The 21,393-nt window shown below is 48.4% G+C and overlaps 10 protein-coding genes across 10 annotated transcripts; 5 read left to right on the forward strand and 5 right to left on the reverse strand.

Moving 5' to 3' along the window:
• Positions 1-401: 401 nt before the first annotated feature.
• BDV38DRAFT_252651 (Zn(II)2Cys6 transcription factor domain-containing protein) lies at positions 402-2,195 on the forward strand (the record flags this gene model as incomplete). The annotated part of the gene is made up of 2 exons (XM_032055153.1): positions 402-567; positions 625-2,195. Coding segments are annotated over exons 1-2 (1,563 nt in total), but the record flags the coding sequence as incomplete, so codon positions are not given.
• Positions 2,196-2,437: 242 nt separating this feature from the next.
• BDV38DRAFT_272875 (alkyl/aryl-sulfatase) lies at positions 2,438-4,318 on the reverse strand (the record flags this gene model as incomplete). Its single annotated transcript, XM_032057574.1, has 1 exon — positions 2,438-4,318. The coding sequence occupies one exon, from the start codon at positions 4,316-4,318 to the stop codon at positions 2,438-2,440; it is 1,881 nt and encodes a 626-aa protein (XP_031911415.1).
• Positions 4,319-5,887: 1,569 nt separating this feature from the next.
• On the reverse strand, positions 5,888-7,880 carry BDV38DRAFT_284988 (ankyrin repeat domain-containing protein; the record flags this gene model as incomplete). Its single annotated transcript, XM_032060384.1, has 3 exons — positions 5,888-7,007; positions 7,058-7,646; positions 7,697-7,880. 3 exons carry the CDS (start codon positions 7,878-7,880, stop codon positions 5,888-5,890), a joined length of 1,893 nt encoding a protein of 630 aa, XP_031911416.1.
• Positions 7,881-8,200: 320 nt separating this feature from the next.
• BDV38DRAFT_284989 (uncharacterized protein) lies at positions 8,201-9,024 on the forward strand (the record flags this gene model as incomplete). The annotated part of the gene is made up of 2 exons (XM_032060385.1): positions 8,201-8,623; positions 8,683-9,024. The coding sequence occupies 2 exons, from the start codon at positions 8,201-8,203 to the stop codon at positions 9,022-9,024; spliced, it is 765 nt and encodes a 254-aa protein (XP_031911417.1).
• Positions 9,025-9,410: 386 nt separating this feature from the next.
• On the reverse strand, positions 9,411-10,598 carry BDV38DRAFT_284990 (uncharacterized protein; the record flags this gene model as incomplete). The annotated part of the gene is made up of 5 exons (XM_032060386.1): positions 9,411-9,743; positions 9,811-9,858; positions 9,925-9,969; positions 10,018-10,295; positions 10,352-10,598. 5 exons carry the CDS (start codon positions 10,596-10,598, stop codon positions 9,411-9,413), a joined length of 951 nt encoding a protein of 316 aa, XP_031911418.1.
• Positions 10,599-11,850: 1,252 nt separating this feature from the next.
• On the forward strand, positions 11,851-12,293 carry BDV38DRAFT_141021 (uncharacterized protein). Its single transcript, XM_032051432.1, has one exon. The coding sequence runs from the start codon at positions 11,924-11,926 to the stop codon at positions 12,242-12,244; it is 321 nt and encodes a 106-aa protein (XP_031911419.1). The 5' UTR covers positions 11,851-11,923; the 3' UTR covers positions 12,245-12,293.
• A 1-nt stretch (position 12,294) lies between these two features.
• Positions 12,295-13,315, forward strand: BDV38DRAFT_252654 (uncharacterized protein). Its single transcript, XM_032055154.1, has one exon. It carries the CDS (start codon positions 12,529-12,531, stop codon positions 12,808-12,810), a length of 282 nt encoding a protein of 93 aa, XP_031911420.1. The 5' UTR covers positions 12,295-12,528; the 3' UTR covers positions 12,811-13,315.
• BDV38DRAFT_252664 (mitochondrial carrier domain-containing protein) lies at positions 13,282-15,342 on the reverse strand. The gene is made up of 5 exons (XM_032055155.1): positions 15,033-15,342; positions 14,505-14,924; positions 14,110-14,444; positions 14,011-14,036; positions 13,282-13,957 (listed from the first exon to the last, which is right to left on the reverse strand). Exons 1-5 carry the CDS (start codon positions 15,170-15,172, stop codon positions 13,931-13,933), a joined length of 948 nt encoding a protein of 315 aa, XP_031911421.1. The 5' UTR covers positions 15,173-15,342; the 3' UTR covers positions 13,282-13,930.
• A 353-nt stretch (positions 15,343-15,695) lies between these two features.
• On the reverse strand, positions 15,696-19,152 carry treA (alpha,alpha-trehalase treA; the record flags this gene model as incomplete). Its single annotated transcript, XM_032060387.1, has 4 exons — positions 15,696-16,871; positions 16,936-17,223; positions 17,274-19,013; positions 19,141-19,152. The coding sequence occupies 4 exons, from the start codon at positions 19,150-19,152 to the stop codon at positions 15,696-15,698; spliced, it is 3,216 nt and encodes a 1,071-aa protein (XP_031911422.1).
• Positions 19,153-20,483: 1,331 nt separating this feature from the next.
• BDV38DRAFT_252672 (uncharacterized protein) lies at positions 20,484-21,155 on the forward strand. The gene has a single exon (XM_032055156.1). The coding sequence runs from the start codon at positions 20,538-20,540 to the stop codon at positions 20,928-20,930; it is 393 nt and encodes a 130-aa protein (XP_031911423.1). The 5' UTR covers positions 20,484-20,537; the 3' UTR covers positions 20,931-21,155.
• The last annotated feature ends 238 nt before the right edge of the window (positions 21,156-21,393 follow it).

Below are 21,393 nucleotides of genomic sequence, written 5' to 3' on the forward strand. Positions count from 1 at the left end.
ACATGGTTTCCATAGTCTACTTTGAGACTCCCGCGGCCTGGATACACCCTGGATTACATGGTAGATCCTCTCAGTCGTTAGATTGTCATATTATCGTCGCGTCATAGACTGGGGCTCCCCTTTATCTTGTGTATGTACTAAGAGCCGAAGGTGGTCTTGAATGAGGTCGCTACACTTTGCTGTCCAACTTGGCTAAGGTTGTGATTGATTAGGTCAGTGGGGCTTGGGCTTCCTGATATTGATTATGATTGGCTAGCTCGTCTATAGACATATTGAACCAATCAGGAGCACGGAATATCCAGCCCTAGATCGTGGGTCTGGCCCTACTAGTAGCTCGCCCCAATAAGAATGAGCGTCCATCCCCTCAGTTACGATAGGACGAGGCAGCTTGGGGGCTGAATGCTAGGTTGTCAGCCTGATTTATAAGTGGTCGGTCTATTTAAAGAGTTTAAACCTGTTTCCTCATGACGAAAATCCCTAATACCAACTGCAGTGGCCGTAGATCATGCTAAGTACACGACGTAAAGCATATGCGAAGAGATCAAGAACGGGGTGTCGCACTTGTCGGTGAGTTGTCAGAAAGGCTTCACCCAAATCCCAAATCTCAACTAATGCGCTGCGAAGCGCTCGCCATGTCAAATGTGACGAATCGCCGGGTGCGTGTCAAAACTGCATTTCTACTGGTCGAACATGTGGGGGATACGAGGTACATCGGCTGCCTCGTGGGCGCGCATCCAAGAAAATCCCAATAGAGTACTCGATACTCCCACGGATTGCACACGGGCTCTGTTGGGTCGTAACCTCGGATGAAAGCCGATGTCTTTCTTTTTTCCAGCACCGGTCCATTCCCGGCTTGGTCGGCTTTTATGACTCGCCACTTTGGCAGCATCTGGTTCTCCAAATGAGCTACTCGGAGCCTGCCGTGTATCATGCCGTAGTTGCACTGGGTGCAATCAACCACGCCCAGGAGAAGACCGGGATACCACGTCCAGGGCAGCCTCGGCAGAATATCTGGTATCAGTTTGCCCTCGAGCAATCTGCCCGCTCAATTACGTTGCTAAATAAACGCCGCATGTCGCAGGACCCAAAGCTACAGGAAGTGATATTGGTCTGCTGCCTGTTATATATCACATGCGAGCTATTGCGCGGCCACTATGATAATGCATGTGCGCACATCTTTGGTGGATTGCAGATCCTAAAGGAGCTGAACATTCGGAGACGCATCTCAGGCGTCTGCGTATCCCCCGTCGAACAATGTGTGGTCGAGACCTTCTTGCATCTACAAATGCAGTCCGCCTTCTTCGGGACCGGGGCGCCGTTAACTGTCGATCGAGACCTCGTATATGAGCAATCATATGAGGAGTACCTGCTTATATTTCGAAGTCTGGAAAATTCGCGACTGGCCTCTAACCCACTCCTTCATACCGCCTTTCCTTTCGTGTCATACTGCATGCGTCGGTCAGATGCAGATATCATGGCTGAATATGGCACGTTGCAGCAAACCCAGCTGCAACTCCTTTCCTACCTGACCCGATTCCTTCGGTTGCTCAAGCTCCTGTCAGATGAATCGTACAGATCACTAAATGACAAAGAGCAATTGGAGGTCGACATGACGAACCTGCTATGCGTTACTGCCGTCCATGCGCTCAAGACCTGTCTTTGCAGCAAGAGTAGTCCGTTGCCACAGGACCTTGTCCTGGGCAGTCGCACACTGCTTTCATTGGCAGAAGCTGCCACCAGCAAGTTCCAAGCACGTCCAACTATCATGCTGGATAGCACTATCGTCCCGGCATTATTTTTCGCAGCGTTCCGTTGTCCCGACTATGGCGTTCGCTGGAGGGCAATAGACCTTCTACGATCTTGGGAGCACTCCGAGGGGTTTCTGAACGCCGCTGTTGTGGCAGATGTACTGGAACAGAATCTGAGGATTGAGCTGAATCACCTGAGAGAAACTAAGGTTTCCACTTGTCGCTTATTACCGCCGCGTCTGTCCTTTGTGACTAAACGACATGGGCAAAGCTTTGCACGCATGTCGTACATGGTTGGGGAGACTGAGATAACACGGTGGCTGAACCTTGGGACAACTTCCTTTTTGTATGCCTCTCTGGGGACTGTACAGTCTTCTTGGGAGTGGTCCTGTGTTCGGTATAATCAGCATCAATCGTCTCCTGCTCTGTCTGGATACGGTTATAACCCTGCTATTTACACGGGGCAAACTATTCTGTACTAATTGTCATTTTCACAATACACATTTTTTCAATCCTAATAAATACATCTTTCCAAGATTTAAAGCATCGATGATATTCCATTGGAATGTCAAGAGCAACAGAGTTTCATAGAACCAAATCCAACAGTTGCTAAGGACAAACGTGCATTACAACCCAGAAGTGGTAGGTGAACGCTGTGAAGTATGACAGCTTACGATATATTTCCCATTCTAGGAAGTTGAATCATTTATCGCTCTGGGGGTCACAATCGCAAAAGCAGGGTCAGGTGTAGTGAGCAATGACGCCAACGTCTCCCAACATTTAACGTCGCCAGCCGTGGTGAGGCCGTCAAGATCCTTCCGATCTCCAGCAATCAAAGCAGCCAGATCCTTATGTGTCAGCCAAACTTCCAAAGACGCATCTGCCGTATCCGACGGCTCCCGGTACTCGATTTCATGGCCAGTCAAGGCACCATTACCCAAATTCAAATGCCATCCCCTTTTCATATCCGTGATCATGAAGTCAATCGTGAATGACCGACCCCATGCTTTCGGTCCGTCCACACGGATAGAGATACTATCGAACAATTGCTCTAGATCAAGAGCCATCAATGTCTCCGCCGACATTACTAGCTGGGAACCCTGAGGTTTGTTCTGGGGATGCAGCTCGCGCGCACCAGTAAGGTAAAAGTTACGCCAGACACCGTTTTCGGCGCCGTATCCCAGTTGGCGATAGACTGATGAGAGCTGGTTTCTGGCCTGGTCATTGTTTTGGTCGGCATACACGGCATGGTTCAGGAGTGTTGCGGCGAAACGAAGGTCCCCCTCATCCATGAACTCTTTGGCCAAGTCGATCACTTTCTCTATCCCGCCCATGCATTTCACGTAGCGCTTTGCAGTTGCCACGGGTGGATGTTCCCATAGGTGAGCGGGGTTTCCGTCGAACCAGCCCATGTAGCGATTGTAGATCGCCTTGACATTGTGGCTGATTGACCCGTAGTAGCCGCGCGCACTCCAGGTATTGTTCAAGGATGGTGGAAGATGGAAATGCTCGGCAATTTCTATGCCTGTTTGACCCGTGTTGAGAAGACGGAGAGTTTCATTATGCAGATAGGCGTACAGATCGCGCTGCTTGTTCAGGAACTCATTGACGTTCTCGTTATCCCATGTAGGCCAGTGATGACTGGAGAATACAACATGTGCGTCCTTCCCATAGCGAACGATAGCCTCATCAAGATACTTAGCCCAAACGCGAGCGTCGCGTACCAAAGCACCTCTCAAGGTTTGAATGTTGTGAAGAGTATGAGTAGCGTTTTCGGCCATGCAGAGAGCGTTATACTGAGGGAAATACATGTTCATTTCCGCCGGCGCCTCAGTTCCTGGCGTTAACTGACATTCAATTTCAAGATCATCGTCTACGATGATTTTCTCGCCCGTACGCGTGATGTTAGTCGTGGGTGGGATCAATCCCGATACGCCGGTTGAAACAGTGAGACCCAGCCCGCAGCCGATTTGGCCATCTCGCTGCCGTGGCAAGGACTCGCCATACATGTACACCGCTCGACGGCCCATGGCGTTTCCAGCGTAGACGTTCTCGCTGACGGCATGTTCGAGGAATCCATTAGGCGCGTACACTTTCAGACCCTCGCCAGCAGCGTCTGCAATGGCTTTCGCTCCGCCGAAATGGTCCACATGAGAATGGGTGTAGATCAACGCTTTGATAGTCCTATCTGGAAACTGGCCTTGATACAGTTCAAGGGCCTTCCTAGCAGTTTCAACCGAGATGAGCGGGTCAATAACTGCCACTCCCTTTGTGTTTGGACACTCGATGAACGTGATGTTGGAGAGATCTAGTCCGCGGACCTGGTAGATGCCAGGACGAACTCTGAAAAGGCCCTGCTTTTGGCAGAGTTGAGACTGTCTCCAGAGCGAAGGGTTTGCGAAATGAGGGGGGTACTCTTCTGCCAAAAAGTCAAAGGAGTCGTTATCCCAGATGGCTTTGGATGGGTCGGTGTCCGAGTAGACCACACATGGCTCTAGACTGGTAATTAGTCCTCGCGTGGCATTTGTCATGTCGGTAGGGTCCTTGGGTGGATAGGATTTTGAAGTCATGATTACAAGCAAAATATTACTGAAACTGAGTAGATATGTATGAAACCCAGATACGATTCAAATGCTTGATGATATGAATGGACTATTGGGGATACATCAGACGTTGCTGGCCGGTCTTTATAACATAGATTCCGTCAAGAAGTCGGTTCCCCTAGACTTGTGATCTCTGTTAGAGGTGGTTCTTTGGTGAAGTGGCAGAGTGTGCGACGTGTCTAGCTGGAGGCAGGTCTCGAATATCCGACAATCAGCAGATACGTAATTGCATGCTTTTAAGCAAACCAAAAGGCTTCCACCAGGCCCGGCATACTAGTACCCTGCACTGTAGGGCTCCTTGTATATTTCCTTTCAGCCAACCATTACGTTGGTGAACCAAAGAATGCAATGAGTGGTTTAGTCAGATTATGAGGCAGGTGGAGTGACGTAGCATTGCCTTCCGCGCCAGCCCGGCATAACCACATAAACGGTGACTGTGATTTACATTCGATAATAAGAAACAGGCACGCTTATCGGTCATTGAATGAATTTGTGCTTATATCGTCTATATGTCGTCTAGATTACCGTTTTGCGCTCGTCGAATGAATATTCATACGGAGTCTCTCCCACTCACCTCAATCTGTCAAGGATCCCAGAGCAAAGACAGAAATATCGACAGATCTTACTAGTCAGAGGTTGTAACAATAATTCTACAAGTGTGGACGGCCCCATGTGAAATCAGATGCACTCTTTCTCCCCATGCAGAAGCATATCTTGTCCTGTCGTGTCACATTTTCCGGAAGCCGAGATAGATCGTTGATCTCCTACTAAGCTCTCAATCTGAATCCCCCCACCAATGACTGAGTTTGATATGACCCTTATAAGCCTGTTTTCCAGTATACAGTCACGTCAGTCCAATGTGGTGAGCCTTGATGTGTCGACATCGATTATGGAATCAACCCGACAATGCCGTTAACAGGCGGGGTTGGAGTTAGTCTACAGGTTTATACAGGGAGTTGGATAATTGCCAACACTGACATGCTGCATATAGTTGTCGAATAATCATTGGAGAAAGAGTAAGGACGATGTTACCTTGTATGTAGCTAGTTCTCATGCTTCATGCAACTACCCCTCTTCTATGTTACTTGATACAGCTCCTTGGTTCTTGGGTCATAAGTACTAATGTTCGTTTCACGTACCTAAGGCTGGACTAAATGTCTCACATGATTGAAGCGTAGGGTATCACTGGTAGCATCAAGAGAAGCGAATAGGAGCAAATGGAAGATAGTATGAGCTCCTCCATACATAGACGTATCAGCTAAAGATGGGGGGCAACACTTATTAGGGAATCTGATACATTATGGCCAAATAGATAGTATAGCATTCCTCCCCCCTCCCACACTGTGGAGGTTCTGCGGTTCTTCTGTGTTCAGACACAATGGTATATGCTTATTAAGAACTACCAGGCTTGCCCCCTTGAAAGCTAGGGCTTCACATCGGCTCGCCCGAAGCGTCGGGAGATGACTCTATCATACCATACTAAGTTCGGATATAATGGTAAAGTACACTCTGTATATATAACTTGTGCAGAAAGTATCAGGTCTCCCTATCCCCCTCCATTGGATCGTCATCCGGAAAGTCCACCCCCAGCCCTGTCAAATACTCCACAATATCCCTCCTCTCCTCAGCACATTCCACAAGTATAGCCGTATCAAGATTCCCAACATCAGCACCAAACTCCACAAGTAGCTTTACCGTCTCCAGAGCCCCCTCGACAACAGCAATAGATAGCGGTGTCTCTCCATCATCATCAACCGCTGATACATTAGCTCCGTATTCAAGAAGAGTTCTCACCGTTTCAGACTCATGCTCGATCCCAGCAGCAATATGTAACGCCGTCTGCCAATTCCCTGATTTTGCCTCGATATCCTCCCCCTGTTGAAGTAGAGCCTTGACAAGTACACGTCCACCTACAATATGAGCAGCAGTATGGAGCGGTGTATAACCACGTGGGAAATACGCCCAGCGCTGTTCAGCGCTTTCAAGCTCGTCATAGCTGTCATCATCCTGATATGGCCAGGCATCTGCTGCCTGGAGGTAGGAGTCAATTGAGCCGTGGTGAGATGCGAATCGTAGGAAGCCGTCAAGAGCTTCCTGTCGGTTAGGTACTCTAGAGGTATAGAGTGAGATTATCCGTGCCGCGAATGGAAGGAACGGATGGGTTTGGAATCGCTTCTTTAAACTCGCTGATGAATTACAGGCTCCACTCTGAAATTCCTCCTGTGATAGGTAAGACAGGGCGGCACGGAGCATTGTCCTTTTGGTATTGCTTTTGGAGGCTTCTTGGCGCAAATGGTTCTGGAGAAGAGAGGACCGGATTCGCATCGCTTCGGTGTGAGTACTAAAGGAGACAAATGGAGTACACATGTTTGCCACGTCGGAAGAGGTGTAGTGAATGTTCTCTTTTGTATGTATGCCGAGAAAAGGTAGGGAGTCTACAACCTGGAATATCGTTGGCGTATAGCCCATTTCTTCTAGTGTCGAGACTAGGTGGAGCATTTGAAGGGTATTTTGTCCGTGCTCTGCTTTTGCTAAATGAGCTAATGCGAGCTGGCTAAGGGCGTTGGGCTTCGTTGAAAATGGCTGATTATATAGAAGTTGTGCTAGATCATTCAATGCATTTGGAATAGTTTTGTGTTGAGGTAGTGGTGGAAACCTTTATTGATATCAGCTGCCGGGTGGTAAAGACGAGGAAAGAACACATACACCCCGTCCAACATCTCCATAACATCTGACATAGTTTCACGAACGTCTTCTGGCATTGAGCATAGCTGTTCCTGGCCTGATACACGTCCTAACTCGTGCATGATGTAAGTCATGAGATCATCGTCGCTTGCCCTCGTTACTATGGTTGGCAGTTCGTAGGTTCGTAGAAGTGAGCGTGGTGGCGGATAGCGACTGGTTATAAGAATGTGCAAACGGGCATCCTGAAAATCGTTGCCTCCGAGGTAGACGAACATATCCTTCAGTGCAGCTTCAGAGGCATTAACAGCATCGAATACCACGAAGACCGAGTCAAAAGACGCGGTAATCCGGTCCCATAGGCCAGCAGGTTTACCTCCATCTAGAGAGTGAAAGGCAGCGTACCCCTCTGCTAGATTGATGATATCAGCAGAAGGGTCAGTGTGCTGAGCCACAAGCTGTCTAGATATCGAACGAAATGCAACACCGAAATCCGCAACATTATACTGGGGACGGCTGTCATCAAAATAGAATACTGCAATTCCTGACCGGCTCTCGTTTGAGCGAATGTGATCGACAATGAGGGAGCTGATATATGTCTTTCCCGTTGCAGCTAATTGATTGTTAGCATCTCCATGCCCGACAGAGATGGAGCATACTTACCCGGTCCGTAAGCCCAGAGAAGCTGTAGATCAGAGCCGTTGATCCATTCTTGCGTGAGTCTGTCTTCCACAAACCAGTTTTCCAGCTTCCCTACTCGTTCACGGCTCAAGGTTTCTTGCCTCTCTGCTGTCAAGTCCCCAGGGCAGAGCCTACTAAGTATATCATTGTAATTATTGCGCGACATTGTTGTTGAAAGATGTTGACAAACTTTGTCTCTGGTCTATTTATCTCAAGTACCAAATACCATTCCCCACTTTCTTGGCATGATAAATAGGCGCCGATCTCGCTGCCTAATGATTCACAACATCTCCATGCAAAAAACAACAACGAAAGAGTTTGAATTTCCGCTCCAGCTCAGCTTGGGGAGCAAATATAGCGATTCATGACCAAGAAATGTCAAAAGAAAACTGAATAACCAATTAAAACAAGGCTTGGCATGCATATGGCATGTCAGCGAGCCAAAACAATCACTTCAGACAACATTTGACTATCCAAATGCAAGAGATGGCGACCCAAAACGCGCAAGATATTACCCTCTCGACATTCGAGCTTCTCGAGTTGATCTTACTACAGCTAGACACTCAAACCCTTCTCACGGCCCAGCGAATATGCCAGGCCTGGTCCCGGATAATTCAAGAATCAGTCCCTATTCAAAAAGCACTCTTTTTCATCCCAACGGACTCGTCATCTGCGAGTACCAAAGTGCAAAATCCCTTACTGGCAAAAATGTTTCCAAGCTTCTTCCAATCGAACCCAACTTTATTAGCCAGTGTGGATATGCTGCAGCGACCTGAGAAGCTTGAAGCGTACATTCGACCGGAAGCAAGCTGGCGTCGGATGCTTGTCCAGCAGCCTCCTATATTCAGAATTGGCATCCTCATTTCGTGTTTTGCTATGAGTGAGAGTTATACTTTCCATGAAATATCGGTACATCTATCTTTCTACTTGCCATCTAGTACTTTCCTGATGTTGACCCGAGTGCACAGACAAGAGAGAATGGTCTGCGGATGGAAGAATATTTCGAAGTCTTTCTATTCCATCGTGACATGGTTAGGCTTGACAATCCGGTTGCCATCTGGTGGCGCAACACGGAATGTCCTGGATGGCTTGGTATAGAAGAAATGACGGGCAGGACGCTGGAGACAGACCTTGTGATTTACATTCTTGGTGGCTCGACATGTACGGACTATGATGACGATTGGGTAACCGAAGATGACATACTCGCGCATCGGATTCGGGGCGTATACCAAAAGTTGAATATCCAGCCTTGCATACCAGCAGATGAGGCGAGGCTGAACGAGTGGGAATACTCGCGGCCGTATGATTGACTTGCCTTCCCGGTTGGTGTTATGTTTCTTGGACGGACATGATATGTAGGGGTGGATTCATACCGGTGGGCTGTCTTTAGCTTGTTGGATCTATGAACCAGTGGAATAGCCAATGGCACTGGCTCCAGTCTTTTAACTCCCTCAATATCTTTCTGGCATTAGGGTCAACATTAGGAATCACATGACCTAGGCCACGCAGGCAATTCAAAGCTCTAGAACTTGGGTTCGATTACTGGAGGTACACTGCCCAGATTATCTAAATAGGCTTGAAATGATTATAGAAGAACAAAACAGGAATGGTGTAACTTATCAATTCGAACCCAATTCGAACCCAGAACTGTGGGCCAGATCCGATTGAGCAGTCTCGTATAGAGTATATTTGCTTGCTACGCTTCGTTCCGCTGCGCAATAATATATTGCCACAGGCCGGCGTCTAGAAATTCTCCAATATTTGTGCCCCCGTCCTCTCTAATCACCGCATTGTAAGTACTGACTTTAAGATTCTTCCATCTGTCAGCATGTCGCTCGATGATCTCCCCCAGTCCTGACGCATTGAGAATCTCTGCTAGTCGGTAATGGCAGTCTAGGAGTGCGCGGTTAGGGAGGGCGAGCTGTTCGGTATCTTTCGCTTTCTTCAACTCAATGGTCTCCGGGAGTAGTCTTCTGTCCGATGGTGGGTATTTGTAGAAGTACTTTACTTCATATTTGTTCATCAAATTCTAGTCGCGTATCTCTCAGTTAGTAAAACTGCATAAGGGTATATACACTGTGTTGTTAGCTACTCACAGTAGGCTGTAGAACGATATTGAATGGTCCAAATTGATCGTGGACAGACTATCGGAGTGTCAAGCCATTTGAAATATCATTGATATTATCGACAGAAAGACCCGCGCGCCTAACTCCGGGAAAGCACCGATAGAGCACTTCCCAAGCTTTAGCACGGCCCTAGAATTGATTAGTATAGAAACATCAAATACACTGAGAATATATTACTGTTGAAGTATCCCAAGAAGCGTATGTGAAGGGAATGATATGGGCTCCTTCTGTAGGAGCGAAATCAATACCCTCAGGACACCCAAGGCTCTCCCAGTGTTTCGTATCCATTTCACCAGTGATAACGCATTTATAACTATCACGTCGGAGACAACCGTGGTGGAAGTCCTGACCACGAGTATTAAACTGATCAAGTATTCCGGCTATAACTTCAACGTTATTCTGCCGGTTTGGATCGGGGGAGTCTGTAACAGATGGTAGTTTAGACCGAGTTTTCACTGCTCCCAAGGATTCATTAGTAATATCTTATCAGGTCAGTATTTTCTAGACTTACTCGGAATTGCAAGGCCTGTGAAGAGATTTTTAAAGACCTGGTACAGATCATCGTCTGTAGTGGCTTTTATACAATCCCTCGCAATAGATTCCCGGCCGCCTTCTGGTAACCAGTCGATGAAAGCACACAAGGAAGGTTTCACCATCTCATCGTAAGCTCGATTCTGGGGCTGATATCGCGCTATCCGTTTCCTCCCTTCGTCAGCCAAGAGCGGCCAAGATTCGTCAGACTCGCCGTCGGTGGACATATTCGATAAGTCTCTCTGCAGCTGCTGTGGTGAATTGGCACAATTCTTCTGTTTAAGTGGGAAATAAATGAAAAATAAGTGATGAATAAGTGAGTTATAGTGAAGTGGCTTCAGTCTATTGCTCAGGATGGTGTGTGACAGGCAGGAACAAATGGATCAAGTGACCAGGGCAAGAATAACCACATGGTGCATGGTTACAGAGTAAATCAAGCTTCCAGACAATGTACAATATTACCAACTTTACTAATACCAACACACAATATATTAGTTAATTAGATCTATTTATTAAATTCCACTGTAGAATCTATTAATAATAGTAGACTTTTTATTTGGAATATCGACTAGTCTGGACCTAAAAATCTATAATACTTTGCTGTTTTTAAACAATTTTTATCTCTAGAGGCTAGGGTCCCTAAGTTTAGACACTTCACTACTCTCCCCAAGTATAGGGTCTACTACCCTTAAAGTTAGGGTCTAGTCTAGATCTACTACTACTATTACTCACTTAATAAAAATTAGCAATAATATCTCAAGTTACACTATTACCTTGAATTTGAATTATAAATATACTATATAATAGTATATTTTATGGCTTTACTAGATTGTGAAGTACGTGGCAGCTGTGGCTGAATATAAAACAATGAGATTTCGGTAAAATTGATCAAAAATCTATGTATTGTCCGCAAGCTCGATTTGGTCGACTAAAATTATTTTGGAAGCTGTTTATTTTTTTTATTTATGTTGTTTTTTACTGGGCAAACTTCACAGGCAGGTTTCTTATGGGAAGAAGGTTTTCTTCACCTTCTGTTACTCACTAACAGAAGACAATGATTCCCTTCTGTTTCTTCCTCTTTCCCTTCTTGTGTCTTCACTGCATCCTTCCTTCTGTTTCTTTTAAAAGACATGCCAATCCTCCCCTGTTTCCTCTTCCCATCTCATTTCCCGCATCTCACCTCTCTCTGTCAGGTTGTGGCTATATGGCCATCCACGCATCAGCACCGAGGAATGGCTTCCCGACTGCCAGAATAGTGACATGAAAGCCCTAAATTCCACTTCATGGTCGCTTAACGATAACCAGGAAATGGCAGTGCAGCCATTGTTGCAGTACAAGTTTTCGATGGTCATCGGCCCTCCTGGTATTGGGAAAACCCGAGTCATTGCCCAACGATGACCAGAGGAAAATGGAGCGGTTCTTCCGAGAGTGAGCCAGTCAGCACGTCGCCCACTTCTGGCGAGGCACTAGAGAGCTCATAGAGTCTGGTATAATCCTCGACCGGAGCCTGCTGGTCCGCTACCACTTCGACCGGAAGGAGTTACTGAAAGAGATGGTGGAGAGAGAAGATCGAAACACGATGCCTGCGAGCGCTCATTTTCGCTTAGGCAATGAACCGCAACTTGTCTGGTTTTATTGTCATGGGTGCTACAGTTTCCAGCACGATCACTACTTCCGAATCGGGATCTTGGTTACTACATTTTCCAACCCCAGAATTACGGGCATGAATATCCGACAGTTGGAAAAGCGTGGATTCAAGCCCCACGCCGTGGTCTTCGACGACGCGAGCTTATCCAGGGATCCGGAGTTGTTCCGTGCGCTTTCGATTCTGTCCAGCGTGAACAGGGTCCTTCTGCTGGAGGACTACAAATAGCTCTGCCCTCCAGTCTTCACCGATGAGGGCCAGATGATGTGGACTGTCTCGGCATTTGAACGCCTTCATATCGCCGGTTACCCATCTGTCATGTTAGATATCGAATATTGCTCCCATGAGCGTAAAGCGCCTGTTTGACAGCGCAGTGACTGTGAGGTGGGACAATTACACATGGCAAGGTTCGTGCACAACGCGGGCCAGACATCCTCCGACGCGTCCAAGTCGATCGTCAACCACGGAGGAGCAGAGATTGCCACCCGCCTAGCGAGAGTCATCGACCCATCATGCAGTACTGTCAAAATACTCTGATCGTCTCTCCGTACAAGGCGCAAGTGGCTTTAGCCGCGCAGAAATGGGAAGAAACATACCCAGGAATGGAGACGAAGCCACGCATTCGAGGAGGACATCGTAATCGTCATGCTCACGAACAACAGCGTATATCCGGGCTTCCTGACCTCGTCAGGTCGCATCAACATCATAACATCCAGGGCAAAACACTGCGCCGAGGACATCGAAAACTGGGACTGGGTATCTGGACAGGTCAGCCCCTCAACTCCGGCAAGTGATGATGCAGTATCGGGACACTATTGATATGTTCGATCCCATTGGGCAGAGAGACTAGTCATGTATCTTAGTCAAATACCAACTGCACCTGGACTTCTTACCCCAAAGGCATTACTCACCTACTATCACCCCTGCGCCTCAGTCACCAAGGAACTACCTTGATACCCTCCAGCGTGGAATCTCGATAGGCCAGTCAAGTAGCATTATCATTGAAACCCATTATAACTAGTCCGCCCCTAGACTATCAACAGTTATGAGGATCCAAACAAGGAATTGGTAAATATAGCGTTCTGTGGTTCCTTGAAGGCACTTACACTAAGAGATCTCCTCAAAGGAGGAGGAAAATGTCTGTCATATGATCAGGCAGCCTGTCAGAAAATCCATCAGGATTGTTCTCTGAGGTAGCACATTCATACGAAAGGAATGGGAATACAGACAGAAGATTAAATCATCAGTCTCTCCGCCAGAGTCGAGCACCGTCATGCGAAGACTATCGCAACTTTCAAATCCAGAGCGGAAAGATTCCTACTCGTTCACTATATCACCTTCCATCACTATATCTCCTGGTTTGTTTGTCTCCATAGCATATTCAATAACGCAAATGTCAAATATATCACTCGGATATCAAGGGAGCCAAGAAAAGTTTATGGGAGTGGACACAAAACTTGGGGCATTTATTGCTATTCCACCAGGCGGCCTCTACCAACGAAAATTCCTTGAGGAACACCTTCCTCAAACAGCGATTCCCTGTATGATTCTGCGATAGTCTCATAATTCAATTATCTTCCTCAAGCACCGCCCTTTGCGTTAGTAGGTAGCTCTGGAATCTGCTCTCCTTCAAGAAAGCGTTTCCATCCGCCGAACCAGGGCAATTATATTATTGTGGGGCGGGTCAAGTGCGCGATCCTGTCCAAATATGTAGCATATTCCATCTTCGTACGACAAACTCCAGTCGTTGGTAAGCAGAAACACCTTCGTTTCGCAAAAGTCGAAGCTCTCGTAAGATAGATACAATTTAAGTATGGTTATGTACATGCGTCTATAATAGATTAAGATACCCCGAGTACCTCTATGTTCTATTGATGTACATCATTCTACAAACACCTCGTGGGTCACGGTTATCTATTTCGTGATCTCGACACCTCCAACCTAGTTTAAACGGTCAGTAAACCTCTATTCGCAATTTAGAGAGAATAACTTACAGCGCCCATGGCCTTTTTGAGATCACCTGCCGAGAAGAATCATACATTAGCCATCATCGATCAATCCTGGCCAAGTGGTTTCAACCATCCAATACTTACCGTAGATAGCGAACTGTCCGGCAGTCAAAGCACCAACCATGACCAGACGAGCACCAATACCGCTAAAAGAACCACGCAGACCAAGCTCCTTAGCGATCTTGATCAATCTGCTGGTTGTGCCCTCACCGGGGAGACCCTTGGTCTTGTTGATCTTGGAAAGCATAGTGTCGGCGGGTTGAGAAACAATCGCAGCGGCGAAACCGGCAATCAACCCAGAACCAAGGTTGATGGTAGTCTGCATGCCATCGCTGGTCTTCTCCTTATCGAAGAAGTTGGCGTAGGCGAACTCGGCGACCTTCTCGTAGACAACAAACTTGGACATGGTGTATGGGACCCTACCAGGTGTGAGTCATGAGAGCCACAACATCGAGCTCGGTTGTATTATATCTACATACTGTTTGAAAAGAATAGGCCCAAAGCCAGAATAAAAACCCGCAAGACCCTCCTGCCGAGCAATCTTACCAAAGCCCGAGACAAGACCGCTAGCAAAGGTAGGTTCCGACACCAACCGGATACGAGTAGCCTCAAGCGGACAGAGGGCAATATCGGCGAAGAACTCAGCAAACGCAGACGAAACACAGTAGACAGCGATACGGTTGTTTCTGGCATTTTCATAGCCGATAGTGTTGATGGACTGCTGTTTGAAGAATTCGTAACCGCCGAACTTCAGTGCGCCCTGTAGGAAATATCCGGCGAAGGTAGGACCGGCACCAGTCAGAAGAGCACCGGCGCCTTCATTCTGAATGACCTGGCGGAAGCCACCGATCAGGCCGCGGTTGTAGGTGATCGGGTCGAGCTGGATGCGGGTCTTGACACTGTTCAAGAGGTATGTATGTGTCAGTTACCTCGTTGCGACTTTTTCTTGTCGTTATTTATCGAACTGATGTGGTTTCGATCCTTCGCTAGAATTGGTCGCGACTTACACATCGACGGGAGTGAGACCTCCGTGGGTGACGGAACAGCAGACGGCACCGGCGAAAGCGAATCGCGAATAGAGGTTCAAGCCGGTCAGCTTCTGGGGTTCAGATTTGGTCCCAACGGGCGCGGCTGTCGTAGCGCTCATCTTGCTGGTGTGATATGAAAGGGTAGTCGAAGGATGGAGTGGGGAATAATACACTAGAATGAAGCAGACCCTTGTCGAAGGTGGAGGGAGTCGCAAAGTGGTTTTTATTTAATCCAGGAACGCTCCGGCAAGACCGTCTCGAAAATAATCCGGAGACTGCTGACGCCAAGTCATCATTCATTTTGGGGGCCATGATCGATGATGTGATTTGATTGAAGTGACAGCCATCAACTTGGCCGATTTCATCGAGCACGGTCCCTAACCCTAGCCCCATTGGGAAGAACTAAGGCTATCGAGTCGGCCCGTCGGCATCTCCCGTTTGGTGGATCCTCCCTGTAGTTATAGTTACTAATATCCAGGAGGAAAGGTACCAATGGCCTGGCCTTACTGCTGAGGCCAATATCTCTAGTAAAGACGACGTTTAAAAGACCGTTTATAGCAGGATCTCACATAGGAGAGGAAGATCCATTCCCTATTAGTAGTAATACAGCCAATCTCACACACTAAAAGCAACCAACACTAACTACCTCCTCAGTCTCTCCAACAAAGCCCTATCCCGAACATTCATACCCCTCCGCTGCGCATCAGCAGCCAACTGAGGCTGTCCACCTTCCTGGCTCAAAATCACCCACTCCGCCACTGTGGCACCTGCGTCCTCTTGCTCACCGCTGAGAGCCTGGTTCCCGGCAATCAACAAAGTAGCATACTTGGACGGCGTCACAGTCTCCTTAAGCTCCGCAGTAGTTGTATTCCCAACCGGAATGCGAACCTGGTTCGCTTCCTCAGCTGTATAAATCGTGGAAGGCTCAATATCCGTCAAACTCAGAACAACTCTATACTTCGCATCTTGACCCTGGTCTTGGGTATTAAATGCAAACACAGAAGCAGGATTCTCAATAATCTCCTCATGGAAGATCACCGACGCATTGACCGGCGGCGCAGAAGCCCAATCGAAATGGAATCCGGATACAGCATTGGCCAACTGCGTATCTGAGAGCGTAACGGTAATAGAAGAGAGATTCGAAGAAGCAGGCTGCCATTTCGTGGACGTTGCCCCGTCATTAGCAGAGATGGGGAACTGGCCTGCCTTGTACTCATCCGGAGACGTGATAGGCTGGCATTGAATCTGGTTTCCGTGCATGGTGGGGATTGTGCCAATCTGGCGGTTCTCAACAACCAGAGGTCTCCCAGTGGGTTGGAGAGTGTAAGTTTCTTCTCCGTCGCTGCCGACATGAACGGGGATTGTGGCGTTTCGGAAACGTTCGTCGGCTGTGGAGAGGGGGGCGGTCTTTGTGTCGCGGCGGATGGTGGTGTGGGTGTAGTTTGATTCGGCGGCGATAGGCCAGCCGCGCCAGTAGAAGGTTCGGTATTTGACGTAGGGGATTTGCGGGGGCAGGTTGGGGGTGATGTGGATTGCTTCGTCGGGGAGGAGACGGAGGCCGAGGTACCCGAAGAGCACGACTTGGTTTGCGCCCCCGTGGCCGGTTAGGAATGGGTAGGCTGGGTGGGTGCCGCCGTTAATGCTGGCGTTGTCGAGCATTTGTTCGGAGAGCTGGAAGAAGGGGCCTCTGGTGTAGGGGTCGTAGGAGTATTGGTGGTAGGTCCAGGCGGAGCAGCCGGATGGGGAGACGTCGCTCGCTACGATGGAGAAAATGGCCCAGGTCATTGCGGGGCCGTCGGCGGATTGCTTGTTTGCGTACTGTTTGATTATCAGTATTGGTACGCGGTGAGGATGTAGGCTTTTAGGTGGGTGGAGAACTTACATAGTCGAGGTCTGAAAGGCCCATCGCGGCCGTGTAGTTGGTCTCGTAGGCCAGTGGGTAGGTGACTAGGACGACATCTGCCTGTTTGACCACGGCCGTACCGTTCATTGAGGTGTACTCGAGGGTTACGTTGTTCTGGCGCAGCAGCAGGACGTTCTCTGAGATCTCGGTCCAAGTGTCGTTGGGTTCGAGGTTGAATTGCTCGCGGAACGAGTTGGCATTCTCCAGGGTCTGAGCGATGAGGGGCATCGTAAAGCCACCCGCATCGACGTGGTTTGCATACTCGTCCTAAAAGCTGTTAGCCATGCGATGGGATGGTTGGGGGTGGCAGTAGCTACCGGGTCGGTCATGTTCGTCAAAGTCCAGCTAGACCCATTTCGCTCAACAAGGTTGGAATACAGCGTAGCCACCGAATCGTAGATCGGGAAATGCTTCTCCTGGAAGTAGTCTGTATCGCCGCTAGCGACCCATTGATAGATCATGGAGAGTCCGATGTCACCGTTGAGATGATACTGGTAGTCAAAGCAGGCGCCAGTCGCCGTGCAGTTTCCGGCGCGCCCGCTCGTCCAAGGATAGATGGCTGCGGAGGGGTCAAACCGAGTCTGGTTCTTTGAGCTGGTAAACGCCATCTTGACGTTTTCCTTTGCCTGCTGGTATTTGGCGACTCGGTAGTTGGTCACCCCCTGCGCAGCTTCGGGATGCGACGCCACAAGACCGGGTTGCATCCAGACGTCAGCGTCCCAGAAGACTTGGCCCCCATAGGAATCGGAGGTGAGTCCGCCGACGGAGAAGCTGGTCTCATTGACAGTGGCGTTAGAGACGGCTGCGATGGCATTCTGGCCCACGGTGTTCTGCAGCAAGTAGTAAATGTTGGTGACGGCAATAACAGCGGAATCAATGACATGTTGGTCTTCAGGGAGCTTTCCGGTGGTCGGATCGGTGAAGCGGTCGACCGAGTTCTCGTGCATAATATTAGCCCACTCAGAGGCGTGCGACTGCAGAGAGTTGGTGTAGCCCGCGGCCAGTGCTGCAGAAGCAGCTTCCTTGGCTGTCTGCTTGGGATCAGCGAAGGCATCGGTCGAGGCTCCGCCGACGAACTTGGTGATGCGGACGGGTTCCTTCGTGGTGAATCTAACATTCACAGTCTGCGCGACGGATGACTCGTTGGTATTCACGTAGGGCTTTCCGGTCACGAGAGTGCGGGATGACAGGTCGACATTGGCCGATCCGGTCAGGTTTGCATAGATATATGCAGTGACGTTGGAGATACCCCAAGGCCGCACAGCCGAAAAGAGCGCGCCATCGTCTTGACCAGATTCGACAAAGTCGGTTCGTACTGCTGAGTACCCGTCGAGCACGTTCGCCACGGTCGCATCGGCGTCGACGGACGGAATGATCTCCATATCCACCACGGCTTGCGTGATGTTCAACTTGTTGGCGAACAGTCGATAGGTGATCTGGAAAGAGCCTTTGTCCTCAGGAGACCAGGTGTACGACCATGATAAGACACCCGCCTTGAAATCGTAGGTGGATTGAAAATCGGTAATAGTGCTGTCATCCACAGTGGAGTCCAAATAGACATCATCGCCCAAGTCGAGGATCAGTCCACTCCAGTGAGGAACACCACTGATTGCCGTGTCCCATCCGTACTGGGATAGCCAAGGGAAGTTAGTACCGTTTGTGGTTGGTTGGGAGTCAAAGAAACCCGCGATGGTTGCGAATGACTGTCGTCGTGAAAAGAGCGGCCAGCCGTTGATGACATCGCCGTCTACTTCTTCGTCGAGCTCAAAGAAGGGCCCCACGCTGGCGACATTGATACCAAGATAACCATTTGCTACGGAACCACGCGACTGATAATGGCCCTGGTCCAAGATAGTTGTCTTGAGAAGCCAATTCTCCTCATCCCACGTTACGCCGTCGAATTTAGTCTCATACACGTTGCTTGAGTTGGCGACCTTCTGGTTGGAGCCTTCGTGCCGCTTTAAGATCTTAGCCACACGGGGGTTATGTTTGCTTTGAGTCCCCTGGCTTGGAAGGCCATGAACTGCTGTTAAAAGCAGCGCCCAGGGCGCGAGGTTCTAGTGTCCAGTCAGTTTTTTGCCTTTCTTGTCTTTTTTTTTTCTTTTTTTTTTTTTTTTTTTTTTTTGGGAGGGGGGCGGTCTTTTGTTTGAAGCCCTAATGACGGTAGAATGGGTAATTACGTACCCTGAGTTTCATTATCAGTGCCTCTCAGGCAGCACTAGAAAATTAGATTGAATGGTTCCTTGCGAGCAAAATCAAGGACTTCCAAGGCACTTAAATAGAGCCAGAAGCTTAAGCCTTGAGGAGTCTATCCCCGTCGTAGATTAAATCCCCACACTCGTATCCCGGACGGGGAAGATAGACGCAGATCCTGGAGCACCGGTGCGGAGTTTAACCTGCCGTACCAGCCGTTTGATTTGAAAAGCCACTACTCAAAACAGGTACTTAAACGGCACTCGGATCCACGTTTGAGGTATTTTTTCCCAAGAAAAGATTGTCGCACAGACTTGTCACCGTGACCCAAGGGTTGTATTGGCCAAGGCGCAGGTGAATTGGTGAAAGAAAGCAATTTGCGGGGTTGAATCAGCCACAGCCGACTATACCGAATCTTTCTCTGCCAAAAGATCGGGATTGGCCGAGTGGAAAGTTGAGCCGACCAGGACTTCATCCCGAGTCGATCATTGCCTCTTGAGACTGGGTTTTAGTGTGGCCGGTAATTGTCCGTTAAGGTTACATGGGGAAGCGAGACTTGACATCATCTTGGTCTTGGTCTTGTCTTGGCCATCTTATCATCCAGGGTACCGGTCAAACTATGGCACCATTCTCGCCTTAATAGTGACTAACATTTAATAGTATTAGAGTTGGAAGGATTTGAGGCTATTTGAATCATTGTGGCTTAGCATTTCTATTTTTCATGTCTTTTTCTTTCTTTGTTCTTCTGTTTTACGTGATAGTCGTTGGTTGGTATTCTTTCTGTGCCCTTGCCCTAACTCAAGTATGCCTGGAGACTCAGCAGACCAAGATGAGATGCCATAATTTATGAAACCAGTGATACAGATGAAATATCGATCTAATCAGAAGTACTCAGGACATCCGAGGAATCGGTGAAAATTTAATTTCTGATTGAACGATCGACGGTCGAAAGTCTATCGCGGGTCGTCGTACTAGCAAGGGGTAGTAGCATGATCTAATCCTTCGTGCTTCATCTATTATCTATACGATTATCGCCTGAGGAGCTTAATGCAACTTTAAAATAGCATAAAACTAGCGTGTCCAATTGAGGACATGTCTACGATTGTCAGCTCCAATAGCCCAGGGCCAGGCAGCACAATGCATGCCTGATAGGGTACATTCCACTGCCTAGTAGGCAACATTCACCACAGTTTCACAAAGAGATTCCATATGAACTAGTCCTACGTCTGGATGTCAAGATGGTCTCTACGTGGCATCTTTCCTCCATGTTTACTAGTATGATATACCTCATCGGCCTACTCCGCACTCAGTATCCAGAATAGTTTGAAAATACTCCTCGCTCACATCGCTCATAACTCCTTAACTCTCCTCTCCATAAAGCAAAAGCAATGCCCGCTCTCTACGTCGCAATCTACTACCCCCGCTATGGCAACTACCAGCACTGGGCTCTCCACCTACACACCACAAACAAAGACCTCATCTACGAAGTCGACGGCGAACACCCCTCCTTCCGAAAGGTGACATCCCGCGGCAAGCCCTCCGATTCCGATTCCCTAATCATGTCACTGCTGGTCAGCGAGATCGGGGATCCTGATGTGCCCACCGTCCAAGAGGCGGTAGAGGCCGCCCACGTCGACAATGAAACGCTTGAATGGGATTGTCAAGAATATGTGCTTGAGATTCTGGCAGCGTGTGAGCAGGAGGCGGTGTTGGATACAGATGATGAGCATTATGTGGAGGTTATGAAGTTTTTAAAATCGAAGCGGGGGCCGACACTTTGATAGTCGATGTTTATTGTTGTGGTGGTGGTGTTTCTACGAGGGTTGTTTGTTTCCTACTGAGGTTGAGTCTCGAGTTCGGGTTTAGGGTCCGATATCAGCTTGGAAGCCAGGATCTATTCATTACTAGGTCGCATGCGCAATGACTATCAGGGATCTTGATGCTCATATCTGTGTTGTTAGAAATAGCCCATAGTTTACGGGTACTTGATTGTTAGTGGTCTTTCGGTCCTAAGTTCCTTAACATTTAATCCACATGGTTGCATAACGCTCTCTGATAGCGTACGCTATGAGCATCCATCATAATTGTAAGGTTATTTATCCCGTAGAGCACAAATCCTTAAGACTCCTAGATAGCAATGAACAGATACTTTAACGTAGCAGACATATCGATACTGTTGACACAACTCTAGGTAGTAAGATAACTGGCAGCTCTTAAAGTAAAACCCTAAGGTTTCAAGACTTA

The sequence above is a fragment of the Aspergillus pseudotamarii genome (genome assembly GCF_009193445.1).
Source record: "Aspergillus pseudotamarii strain CBS 117625 unplaced genomic scaffold BDV38scaffold_44, whole genome shotgun sequence".
Lineage (NCBI taxonomy): Eukaryota > Fungi > Ascomycota > Eurotiomycetes > Eurotiales > Aspergillaceae > Aspergillus > Aspergillus pseudotamarii.